At 44.9% G+C, this 12,418-nt stretch overlaps 1 protein-coding gene across 3 annotated transcripts; it reads right to left on the bottom strand.

Moving 5' to 3' along the window:
• Positions 1-1,540: 1,540 nt before the first annotated feature.
• Positions 1,541-12,126, bottom strand: LOC122737762 (zinc finger protein 501-like). Of its 3 annotated transcripts, XM_043979939.1 has the most exons (5): positions 12,046-12,126; positions 11,211-11,312; positions 5,178-5,304; positions 4,621-4,716; positions 1,541-3,780 (listed from the first exon to the last, which is right to left on the bottom strand). In XM_043979939.1, exons 1-5 carry the CDS (start codon positions 12,055-12,057, stop codon positions 2,636-2,638), a joined length of 1,482 nt encoding a protein of 493 aa, XP_043835874.1. In that variant the 5' UTR covers positions 12,058-12,126; the 3' UTR covers positions 1,541-2,635. The 3 variants fall into 3 exon arrangements, with proteins under 3 accessions (XP_043835874.1, XP_043835875.1, XP_043835876.1); XM_043979940.1 differs by lacking the exon at positions 4,621-4,716; XM_043979941.1 differs by lacking the exon at positions 12,046-12,126 and having other exon boundaries at positions 5,113-5,304; positions 11,211-11,226.
• Positions 12,127-12,418: the final 292 nt, after the last annotated feature.

Genomic DNA, 12,418 nt, shown 5'->3' with positions numbered 1-12,418 from the left:
ACCTACAAATTGACTTTATTTCTATGCCCAAAGAAGGACAATATAAATTTTGCCTTGTTATTGTTGACTAGCTCACTTGATGGGTAGAGGCTTTTCCTGCCCCACGAGCAACTGCTGGCTTTGTGGTCAAAGCTCTCCTTAAAGAGATTGTTCCCCGCTTTGGGCCACCAGCATGCATTGACTCTGATAGAGGTACACATTTTACAGATTCAATTCTCTCCCAGATTTATTCTTTCTTGGGAGTAACCCCTAGATTTCATACTTCTTACCACTCTCAAAGCTCAGGCCAAGTTGAACGTATGAATAAAGAGCTTAAGAGCATGACTGGCAAATTATGTACTGAAACCCATTTAAAATGGCCTGATGTTCAACCATTGGCATTATTCTATCTGTGCAGTGGACCAAGAGGTGAACTCCACATATCTCCTTATGAGATGCTTTTTGGTCAGCCTCCTATCCAAGCTAAAACTTTTTCCCCAGTCTATACATCACTGGTGGGAGGTGATACTTCTGTTGCTTCCTATATACAGGAACTACAAACTAGGCTACGTGAACTCCATGAAACAGGAGTTGCTATACAAGCTGGTCCTTTAGACTTTTCCTTGCATGATTTAAGTTCTATAGATGATGTATATATTAAGAATTTTCAGTGGACCAGTGGGACCCAGCCCACTTGGGAGGGACCTTTTCAGGTATTATTGACAACTCCTACTGCTATTAAAATTGGAGAAAAAGAATCTTGGATTCATTGTTCCCACATGAAACCCGCACCATTCGTGGGTAAAGTAATTTCAGATAAAACTCAACCAGCTGCTAAAGAGCAAAGAAACTGAACAGAGCCCAAGGGTAATAGACAGTTCCAATTTGCAAGCATTATTACTCAATTTTAAACCCTGGGACTCAAACTCTGTAAGGTATCAGGAGATGGAAATTGTCTTTTCAGAGCCCTCGGAGACCAGTTAGAAGGTCATTCCAAAAACCATCTTAAACAAAGGCAAGAAACTGCTAATTATATGCTCAGTCATAAAGATGACTTTGGGTCTTTTATAAAAACAGATATTCCCTTTGAATACTATGTTGCTGATTTGAAAAAAGCTGGTACTTGTGCTGGGAATGACGCCATTGTAGCCTTTGCCAAAATAACCAACTGAATGTAATCATTCACCAGTCGAATGAACCTCTATGGCAAATTTGTGGCACAGAAAAAGCCAACGCTAAAGAACTCCATATTTTCTACCATAACGGTCATTATAACAGCATTAGAAGAATCAATGATAATTCAGAAACCCCTGCCACTTTGGCATGCAGAGAATTGGGGAACCAGGTTAAAAAATGTGGTGTACCCCAAATTCTAGCATTATAAGCTCTAACCTTAAACAAGCTTTTCCTCCCACAAGAACTTCTTCACCAAGTGCACATGGCTCTGTCTTCTAGAAAGGGTTATTGAACCTTATTGCTTGATTTATAAGACAATTAATGAACATATTGAGTCTCGCTGATGTTTTATTTCCTTTAGATAAATTGTTTATCACTTCAAGTATCTGTTATTGTCATTGTACCAGATAGAGAATTCATGGACAAGATGATGTAGTTTACTTGCTTAATGAAGATTCTATAATAATGTTTAATAATATCAGCCATTTACATCCATTTATCACTTGTATGTCATTCTGACTATGTATACTCTGGGTATTGTTTGGAATTATATATACATATTTCAAGTATATCCTAAATTATGCAGTGTAGCACACATTTTTACCATCATATTATCTTTGGTGAAATTAATAAGAGATTTATGATTTATGGAAACTTACCATTTCAGAGACTAATTGCTCTTACAATGAGCTTGATGGAGATGGTTCAATTCCACATTGCAGGCCCTGGAAAGAATATATGTACAACAGGAGGAGAGACAGGTACATGTAAGATACCCTGATGGAGGCTGAGAGAACAGCCAAATACATTCAGGAAGTCCATAGTTTGCTTATGAGAGCAACTATGTGGAGCACAATTGCTGGACATAGTCCAGTTTCTTCCTCTCTCACTCCAAAAACAGTCTGGTGTTATGTTAGCCTTAACACATGTACCTGATTTAGCTTAACTTGGCTTTTTCACTCAATCTGGTGGCATGGTCAGAATCCATCCACCTGAGGCCTAGCACAATCTATGCACCACGAGATGTGGTATGGAAACCTTTCCATAACATTTCCAGGTGTCATCACACCATAGCAGGTCGGATGCTGGGGTCTCTTAGAAATAGGTTTTTACCTTTCTCTCTGATCATTAGATCCTAATGCTCTTTAATAAATACTTAAATACTCTTGCTAAAGCTTATAATTTATTGTTGACCACTCATTAGCTATTTTAGACAGACTAGCTAGGATTTTAGCCCCTTACACTCTCCACTGTGAGTTCCTTGATGTAGAGTCAAGGCTGTGTTGTGGGAAAAGCCTTTTCCACAATCACTGAATTTAAAAGGCTTCTCACCCATATGAATATTGGAGTGTCATATAAGATGTGACTTTACAGAGAATGCCTTTCTACATACTGTGCATTCATATGGTTTTATTCCTATATGAATTTTCTTGTGCAGAGAAAGTTGACAATTCTGTCTGAATGCCTTCCCACATTCTTTCTATTCACAGTATTTCTTTCCAGTGTGAGTTCTCTGATGTAGAGTCAAGGTTGTGTTCCTAGTAAAGGCTTTCCCACAATCACTGCATTTAAAGGGCTTCTCTCCAGTATGAATATTGTAGTGTCGTATGAGATGGGACTTTACAGAGAATGCCTTCTTACATACTGTGCATTCATGAGGTTTTATTCCTCTATGAATTCTCTGGTGCCTAGAAAGTTTAGAGCCTTGATTGAATGTCTTCCCACATTCTTTACATTCATATGGTCTCTCTCCAGTGTGAGTTCTCTGATGTAGAGTGAGGGTTGTGCTCCGTGGAAAGGCTTTCCCACAATCACTGCATTTAAAAGGTTTTTCTCCAGTGTGAATCCTGAAATGTCGTATAAGGTCTATCTTCTGGCAGAAGGACTTTCCACAGTCACTGCATTTGAAAGGTTTTTCTCCACTATGAATTCTGAAATGCTGGGTAAGACCTGTTTTAAGGTGGAAAGCCTTTCCACACTCACTGCATTCATAAGATTTGGTTTTCCTCTGACTACCAGAATGTTGATTAAGATCTGCTTTTTGAGAGAATGTCTTCCCACATTGAGTCAATTCATAACACGTTTCTCCTGGATCAGTTCCCTGGGGTAGATTAAGTTCATTATACACTATGAAAGAATTCCCACTTTCATAAAGTCCCTCTTCACCATGAATTTCTTGTTTGTCAATGAGGTCAAAATCATAAGAGAAGGCTTTCTGACATTTGTTAACCTCAGAATATTTCTTCTGTGAATAGATCTGATTACAATATCTTTGGTCTGACTCCATGGTGAAGCTCCTTCTCTGATCAGCACCTTTGTGGAGATTCATTACTAAAGACACTCCCTGCTGTGGCAAAAGGACTGGCTTTGGGTTAGAAGTTTGGTCATATTTACTGTAATCAGAAGCTCTGACTTCACCACCAGTTTCTGTCTGGATTACTTTTCCTTGCCTAGAAAGTTTCTCCTCATTGCTCTGATCTCTCTTTATTCTGTCATAATAATCCCAGATTTGTCCCATCCTGGAGATGCATGGGTCATCCCACAAGGTCTTTTGCTGGGATAAGTCTTCCACAGAAATGCCCATCTCTGGAGAAGACTCCTTGGTCTGAGGCCTGGCATCCCAATCTGAAAGAAAGAAAAGTATAAATATCTCTTTCCCATGGATGAATAAGCTTTGCCTATGCTTTTATAAGCAAGGTACATATTATTTTCATCAATTCTTCTTTCTTTGAAAATATTTTTGCATTCACTATATATATACTTTAATGTAGCGCAATAATAGTACATAGGTTAATAGGCCAAAATTGATAAGAGATGGGGCAGCTAGTTGGCTCGGTGGATAAAGCACCGGCCCTGGATTCAGGAGGACCTGAGTTCAAATCCGGTCTCAGACACTTAACACTTACTAGCTGTGTGACCCTGGGCAAGTCACTTAACCCTCACTGCCCTGCAAAAAAAAAAATGATAAGAGATGATACACAATTAACGGAAACATGGAAGATTGCTGGCCCCCCTGAACCAATACAATGTGCTGTGAAGTATTTTTTTTTCTTTGGTGGAAAATTCTTCATCTGAATATCACCCTTGGGGAATCTTACGAATGTGATCAGGGTCTAAGAAGGGGAAATGATGTGGCTCCTACACTGCAGAATTCTGCCTTGCTCTCCCAACAGATAAGTCACAGTTCCCCCCACAGTGGAGCAGCGCTCCTGCATCCTGAAGCAGCAGCATAATCTGGTCATTTCTAGCTGTCTACACCAACTGATCCTGGTGTAAAAGTTGACCACATCTAAATACAACAGAAGAGTTAGGAAGAAATGACCTGTAAGATCTACAGCTGGGAGAAGGGTTCACAATGAAAAAGTCTTTGAAAGGATCACCAATGCCCATTTCCCAAAGGCCCACAGATGGATGACCAACTCAGCACTGGGGTGTCATGTACTCAAGGGCCTGACACTCACTCACCTGGCCTGCAGGTGTTGAGGACACTGTCACTTAGACTCCAATGTGCTTCCCCTGGCTCCAGCTGAGAGATCACATCCATGCTGGAATCTACAAGGCCTAGTCATAGGAAATGGCAAAGTGACAGAAAGGGTGAGTCACCTCAGAACTCAACCCTCATAGGCCCCTAGGGGTAAACTAGGAAGGTCCAGGAAGACTGGGGGCATGCAGAATGAAACAGAAAATATCTGAAGCATGATCTGATTTGTTTTCCTGGGAAGACACAGGAATGGGACAAAGAACAGAGTTGGGTTCAGAAAGACTAGGAGTCTTCTGGCCCCTTTAAACTAAAATACATGGGACTTTCATGAGTTCCCGTATTCGCTGTGGGACTTTAGAAAGCCCCACTGGCCTGAGAAAGCAGAGCTGGGGGTCATTCAATGAAGCAGCCAGATCCCAGACATACAAAGCCAGAGCCATTCAGATGGGACCAGGGAGAGCACAGGGCCCCCCTACCTTGGGCCTCACTGGGATAGACAAGGCCTTGGGTTTACCAGGCCTTCCCAGAGGAGCCTCCTCACCCAGGCTGACCAGGTTCCTGTAGTTCTCCAGCATCACCTCCCAGTAAAGCTCCTTCTGGGAAGTGTCCAGGTAGCCCCACTCCTCCCAGGTGAAGTCCACAGCCACATCCTTGAACTGCACTGAGTCCTGAAACGACAAATATATTTGTGCTCAGCCAGGGACCCTAACAGGGGCAGGAATGAGAGGGACTGATTGCTCCTACATTCAGGTTTCCTTGTCCCAAGGCAGATCTTTGGGGGGAGCTCCTACATGCCTCAGGCTGTGCCAGATGGGAATCATGTAAGAGAAGAACAGTCATCCTCCAGGCAATAAGCATTCATGGAGGGTCTACCCTGTGTCAGGCTCTGTGCTGAGCCTGGAGATACAAAGCAGGACAAAAACAGTCCCTGCCCTCAGGGAGCTCACAGTGAAAAGGGGGAGACAAGAGGCCCCTGGCCACTGACAGACAAGGTGGAGACAACACTGTCCTCACAACCACCTTGGGAAGACCAGGCTTCCTCAGCCCTACTTTACAGATGATCAAACTGAGGCCAGGAAAGGCTTCCTGGATTGCTCAGGGTCACACACACAGGATCAGAGCTGGGGCTCCCATCCCTGTCTCCAGACCCTGACCAAGGTCTCTCCACCAGACCATAAGGCCTCCTACTCAACAGCTCAGGGTCCCCAGTGCCAGTCTTCTCCCAGAGGCCCCAGAACCCAGCAACAGGCCTTTGTTAAGGGCCATCTCTGTGCCAGGCACTGGGGTCCATGGTGGGGGGATGCAGAGGAAAAGCCCCAACAGCCCTGACTTTGGACTGGAAAAAGCCTCCTGGAGGAGGCACAACTTGCTCTTGTTTTGAGGCAGGCAGGGCCTTTTCACTCCCTGAATTTCCAGTTAGGTCTTTCAATGGAGTCAAGGAGCTTGGCTCTCTATGTGAGATGTTAGAAACACAGCTAACCATTCTTCGTGTTGGTCATCTCTAGTGTCAGCAGCTCAAGTGTTGGCAGTCCTAGGGTTGCTAGCAGGTTGCTGTTCAAAAATCCCAAGTGGGCAGCAGTTGGTGAGTGAAGGCTTTATTCATCTTTGAAAAGATGGGCCCTCTTCTGAATGTGTCGGAGAGTGCCCTGAAGTGAAGTCCCTCACCTCTATTTATACCCCTCAAGGGGTCCCTCCAAGCAATCACATTAAGGCCTTCTGATACCCCTCATTTATATTTCAGTTATTACAGTTATTATAGTTGCTATTTATAAAGAATAACAGTAACAGTCTAAGAACCGATCAGGTGGTACGAGTTAACCAATCAGATTTTACAAACTACAATACCGGCCTTAACCTATACTGGGAGTGTCACCCCCCCCCACCCCCCAGAACAATACCATGTTAACATACATAACTCTTCAAGAAAGAAACATGTCTTGGGGTTTGACCAATCAGATTGTTCCATTTACTGACCAATCAGATTGTGACTTTAGGTCCCAACCCTATGCTGGGGTAAGAACGTCCCCATTCCCCACTAAACAGTGCTTGTATAAACATAGTTTTTCAAAACAAAACTCGAGTCAGGGCTTGAGCTCCAAGTCACGTGGGGATCACCTGGGGTACCTCAAGGTGCACTCCCAGCCCAGCCCTACTCCCACAAAACCTAGGCCCTTCTTCAGGCCCCGCAGCCTTGGCTGGAAGCCTCCTGTGCTGAGCAGGGAGGTGGGGAGGGGGGGCACAAAACTGGTGGGCCTGAAACTGGACTCACTCTCTGCCTTTAGGGCTCTGAGAAAGGTCCAAATAGGGTCTTTTCTCTCAGTGAGCACTATGACAATCTCTCCTTACAGCATGAGGCCAAATTAGCTGTGATCTGAATTTTTGCTTACGAAGCATTTTCTACAAAGTGTTCGTGAAGTGCCGGTGCTGGGATCCGATTTCAGTGCCCTGGACACAAGTTAGGGAATGTGCACGGCTGGAAATTTCACGGGAAGTTCAAGCAGAAATGTTAGGAAATGCCAGTTTTCCTGAAGATGCCAGAGAAGGGAAAGCAGAAAACCCCATCTGGAGAGTAAGGATTCTAAATCTTAAATGAAGTAGTTTGAATTTTTTTTTCATTTATAGAAACCCAACACAGGCTTTGGTTTTGTTTTGTTTTGTTTTGGGGGGGGGCAATGGGGGTTAAGTGACTTGCCCAACGTCACACGGCTAGTAAGTGTCAAGTGTCTGAGGCCAGATTCAAACTCAGGTCCTCCTGAATCCAGGGCTGGTGCTTTATCCACTGCACCACCTAGCTGCCCCCAGGCTTTGGTTTTAATGAGAAAATAATCATATACTTGCATTGTTATGTCTCACGGTTACTATAAAACAGAAGCAGAATAATTACATTTAAGAAGTTAACATACACAAAAAGCCAGGTATACAGTATGATTGACAGGTCATAACAGGTCATAGCCAGCTGCTCAGGGCTGTTTTGTAGAACAAAAGTATTGTTCCTCTTTTTTTTTTAAAGGTTTTTTTTTTCTTTTTTTAGTGAGGCAATTGGGGTTAAGTGACTTGCCCAAGGTCACACAGCTAGTAAGTGTTAAGTGTCTGAGGCCGGATTTGAACTCAGGTACTCCTGAATCCAGGGCCGGTGCTCTATCCACTGCGCCACCTAGCTGCCCCTTTTCTTTTCTTTTTAATGTAATATGAATCAAGAGCAAGACAAAAATCAAAGTTTGGCAGCTCCATGAGTAACAGTTAAGGAAATTAGTGCTGTAACCAAAACTGGATATATTTACTCATTAACGCTGAACCTATTTTTTTTCCCCAATGCAATTTCATTACATGCATCTTTTGGCTAGAGAAAGGTTTTATTTTTCCACAGAGACAGTATTAACCTTGTAATAGTATTCCTTCTTGGAATTTCATATATATGTATGTGTGTGCGTATGGATGCATACATGTATGTATATATATACACACATACATACTATATGTATGTGTATACACACACACACACGGACACTTATGTGAGAACATGCAAGTGATACTGACAAGGAAAGTAAACTGCATGGCTTGATCCAAGGGGCACACAGCCCATGCCTCCTACTGTGAACAAAATCTTGTTTCCATAATTTCTGGATGAAAAAACAAAAGGTAAAGAGGCAAGAGTCCCATCCTGTCCCATCAATAACTAAACTGATAGCCCATCAGAGGATTCAGTTTTTAAGTGACTTGTTTTAGGGTCACACCAAGTCATTCAGAACAAAGGCAGGATTTGAACTCAGGTTCTCAGATTCCAAAATATGTGTTCTTTCCACTGTGTACTTGGAGGGGGAGAGGAAAAGACTGCTTTGATTTCATCAACAATACAAATATTCTATATTGTCATGGGGAAAATGGGGTAGGTATTTGCAGTATGGCTTAGGGGTTTGGGGTAAGGGTAGGGGTTCGGGGTCCTTAGGAATTCCTCTTTAAAGAATTACACCCGGGGGCAGCTAGGTGGCACAATGGATAGAGCACTAGCCCTGGAGTCAGGAGTGCCTGAGTTCAAATCTGGCCTCAGACACTTAACACTTACTAGTTGTGTGACCCTGGGCAAGTCACTTAACCCCAATTGCCTCACTAAAAAAAAAAAAAAAAGAATTACACCCTCTTGCACACAAAAGCAGTTAGAATAAGATAGTAGTTTATTTCAGGCTGAGGAAGGGAAGGGAAGGAAAACCATGAAAAATCCTTGGACTTCTCATGGGGAGAAAGGCATGGCACAGAGGTGGCTCTGAGATACCAATCTCCTCGAGCAGGAGACAGGCAGGTACTTTTTTTTTTTTTTTTAGTGTGGCAATTGGGGTTAAGTGACTTGCCCAGGGTCACACAGCTAGTAAGTGTTTAGTGTCTGAGGCCGGATTTGAACTCAGGTACTCCTGACTCCAGGGCCTGTGCTCTATCTACTGTGCCACCTAGCTGCCCCAAGGCAGGTACTTTTATAGAGGACTGATGGGGGTGACCATCTGACTGTGGAAAGTTCCTTTAGTGAGGGAGGACCATCCCCCACTGGTGATGGCTGGAGGAATTGGGTGAAGGGTGGCTGCAGATCTCTCAACACAAAGGAAACAGCCACAACTAATTTTATAGTCCCAGGGTTGAGGAAGACTAGAATGAAAGGTGGGGGTTTCGGAGCTAGCTCAGTCTGATCTGGTTCCACTTATCTCTCCAGGTGTGTCTGTCTTCTGGTTTAGTTTCTCAAGGAGAAGGTTCTTTGATGTGCCCCAGAGAACTTCTGGGGTGCTATGGACCCATAACATATATACTTGAGTATTTTCCTGTGGGTATTTAGAGAAAAGATAAGAGTTTGGGGTGGGGAAGGGAGAGCAAGCAATTCTTATCCTTTTCACTTAAAAAAGTAAAATAATTTATCTTCCTCAGTGACCAAATCTCCCCCTGGGGTTCTTACTGATGGAGCCTAGTCTGGAGCTATGCAAACAACAGGTGCTCAAGAATGCTTAATTGCAAAATGAATAAATATTTTGGAAAATCCAGATTCTCTAAGGGAACTCTAATTTGCAGTCCTCCCAGAAAGGATATTTTTGGGTGAGGAAAGAGAACAAATAGCCAAAAAGGCAGCACTCAGAGCAGAATATATGCTGGATAAGGAATCAAGAACTTGAGATTCAAATTATGAACCATTTGGTATAATTCTGGGCAAGCCATTTTAGCCTCAGTTTTCTAATCCATCAAAGGAAAGCATTAGCCTAGATGACTTCCTCCTTTTCTTTTAGCAATAAAATTCTGTGGCCCTTGGAACAAGAAATGTCTTCTGAAGGATTTCAGGCTGTTAATGCAAACCCAGGTGCATTAGGCCTGTTTAGAAGCTTACCCTTCTACCTGTATATTTTCTCAGAAATAGTCTGAATGTGTGCATAGGTTCTTTTGAAAGAAAGAAAGGAAGGAAGAAAGAAAGAAAGAAAGAGAGAGAGAGAAAGAAAGAGAAAGAAAGAATGAACACCACCAAAAAATCCAAAAATTCAACTCAAGTTCAAGCCAGTCTTAAAAACATCCAGTAGGTGCCTAATTGATACACTTAGGAATTGTTTGCTGATTTCTATGGACAATGTAGGACTCAAAGAGATTTCACTTTATTACTCATAGAAAACAAAACAATACAAAATCCACAGGTCCAGATACATCAGGCACAACAGGTGCAATTTTTGGTTCACATTTCTAAAAATTGGCTTCAAACAGACAGCTCTTTAGCAGTCTACTATTTCCATCCCCTTTGCTAATACCATTTTTGCTTACATTCCCCGCCTTCCCCCTCCACCAAGTCAATACTTATATTATCTACTAAAAACAAAACAAAATAAAAATGAATACATTGTGGAATTTACCATGTGCTTTAAGTGGAAATTGCTCCCTGTTAGAGCAACACATGTCATATCATGTGACATACCAGGAACAATGTAGGAGTGAATTGTAGCGAGACTAAATTTAAGTGTTGCCTTCAAAAAATAAAAATACTAGTTATGAAGAAAAGGAAGCAGGTTATAGTTTCCTCATTGTCAGATTAAAAAATCTCCAGATATTATGACCCCAATTAGAGAATATCATGATTATATAGCTTTAAATGAAAGAGTAAAACCAGCATTCTCTAGTCTACCTGTGAATACAATGCACAAGAATAACTACCGCAATCCTTTTCCTACCATTGCAATTGGGCTTCATGCAAATACCATGTTGGGTGAATTTAATATTACAAATACTGCCTCGACTTGGTGCCTTTATATTCCTTTTCATAAAAAAGAAATTCTCAATCATTGAGCAAACAGCTCAGGAGAAAATAATTTTCATTCTGGAATTTTAACACACACACACACCTGAGCCAGGGGAGAGAGGAGGAGGCAGCTGCTGAGTCAGGTCAGGGAAACCAGCATTTATTAAGTGCCTCCTGGATGCCAGGCAGCTTGACTGGGTGACTGGGTGACTGAGTGGCTGCTGGGCCCAGGTGCCCTGATGACAGAGAGCACTGGAGAGAGGACCTGTCTGCTCCCTGTGACCTGAGATACCAAGTCAAGGAGAGGCCAAGGCTGCTTACCTGGGGGGGTTCTGCGGGGCAGGAGCCCAGGGCCCATTCTTCCCTCCTTCCTCCTCCTTGCTCTGGCTTGTACCCAGGTCTGTGGGGTCTCAGGGGGCTGAGCTAGAAAGGAAAAGGGAGCCGTGGGAGGGAGGGGTCGGCCCTTGCCCCCTCCCAGCTCCCAGACCTCCCTGGGCCTTGAAAATGCCCACAGTCCTCCAAGCCCAAGGGGACACCAGGAGGAGCTCGTCTGTTTCCAGGGCTTGGGGCAATTCAACGTGCATTGATGAAGCACCTACTGTGTGCCTCACTGCATTCCAGGTGCCAGAGATGGCAAGAAGGAAAAGCCCAGACTGTGGTGGTCCCTGCCCCGCCCCTCCCCAGGAGTCCTGGGAAATGCCTGGTCATCTGAGGAGGAAGGGGCGGTGACACCTGCGGGGGGGGGAGGGGGAGGGGGGGGGGGGGAGGGGGAGGGGGGGGGGGGGGGAATCCGGGCAGGGGATGGTGGGGAGGCCTGCAGAGCTGAGGCTGGGGGCTCCTTTCCTGGGGGAACAAACCCAAGGAATGCAGGGGGGCAGGGGCGTGTGAAACCCAATAAGGGAGATGGGGGGAGCCCCAGGGCATTTGGGGAGCAGGGGAGATAGAAGGGGAGGAGTGAGAATAGAAGCCGGGCATAGTTGGGGGGGCAGGGGGAACGCGATCCCTCCTGACACTCGCTCCCTCCTCCCCTTAAGGTTCTAGGAGGCTTCGCCCCATTTCAGTGAATGGCAAGTGAGGCAAGAGAAGCGGGAAGAGGCCGGCAGGGGTCCCAGGGCCTGTCCTCTCCTCTGCCCACTCCCCGGCTCCCCTCCCTCACCTCCTCCTGCATTCAGGACAACTGTCCAGGAAACCTGGGGCCGAGACACACGTGGGAGAGGAAACTCCGGCGTCTGCGCAGTCGCTCTCTCACGGGGGGGGGGGGGGGGGAGGAGGGTAAGGGGGGGGGGAGGAGGGTAAGGGGGGGGAGGAAGCGTCCATTGGCCAGGCCGCGGGAGGCGGGGCTCCTTCTCCGAAGTCAGCTCCCGACGCGCCTGCGCGCTCTGGCCACGGCCGCCTAGAACTTGCAGCCAATCAGAGGAGCCGCCCTGGCGCTGCCCCGCCCCGCAGCCGCTTCCTGGGTGCTCTCCTGGTACCTTCCTGTCCAGTCCACACTGGGTGCGAGCCGTGCTTCTCCCCAGGCTGTGGTCTCA

Source organism: Dromiciops gliroides, chromosome 1 (assembly GCF_019393635.1).
Source record: "Dromiciops gliroides isolate mDroGli1 chromosome 1, mDroGli1.pri, whole genome shotgun sequence".
Classification (NCBI taxonomy): domain Eukaryota; kingdom Metazoa; phylum Chordata; class Mammalia; order Microbiotheria; family Microbiotheriidae; genus Dromiciops; species Dromiciops gliroides.
This window is presented reverse-complemented; position numbering and strand designations above follow the sequence as displayed.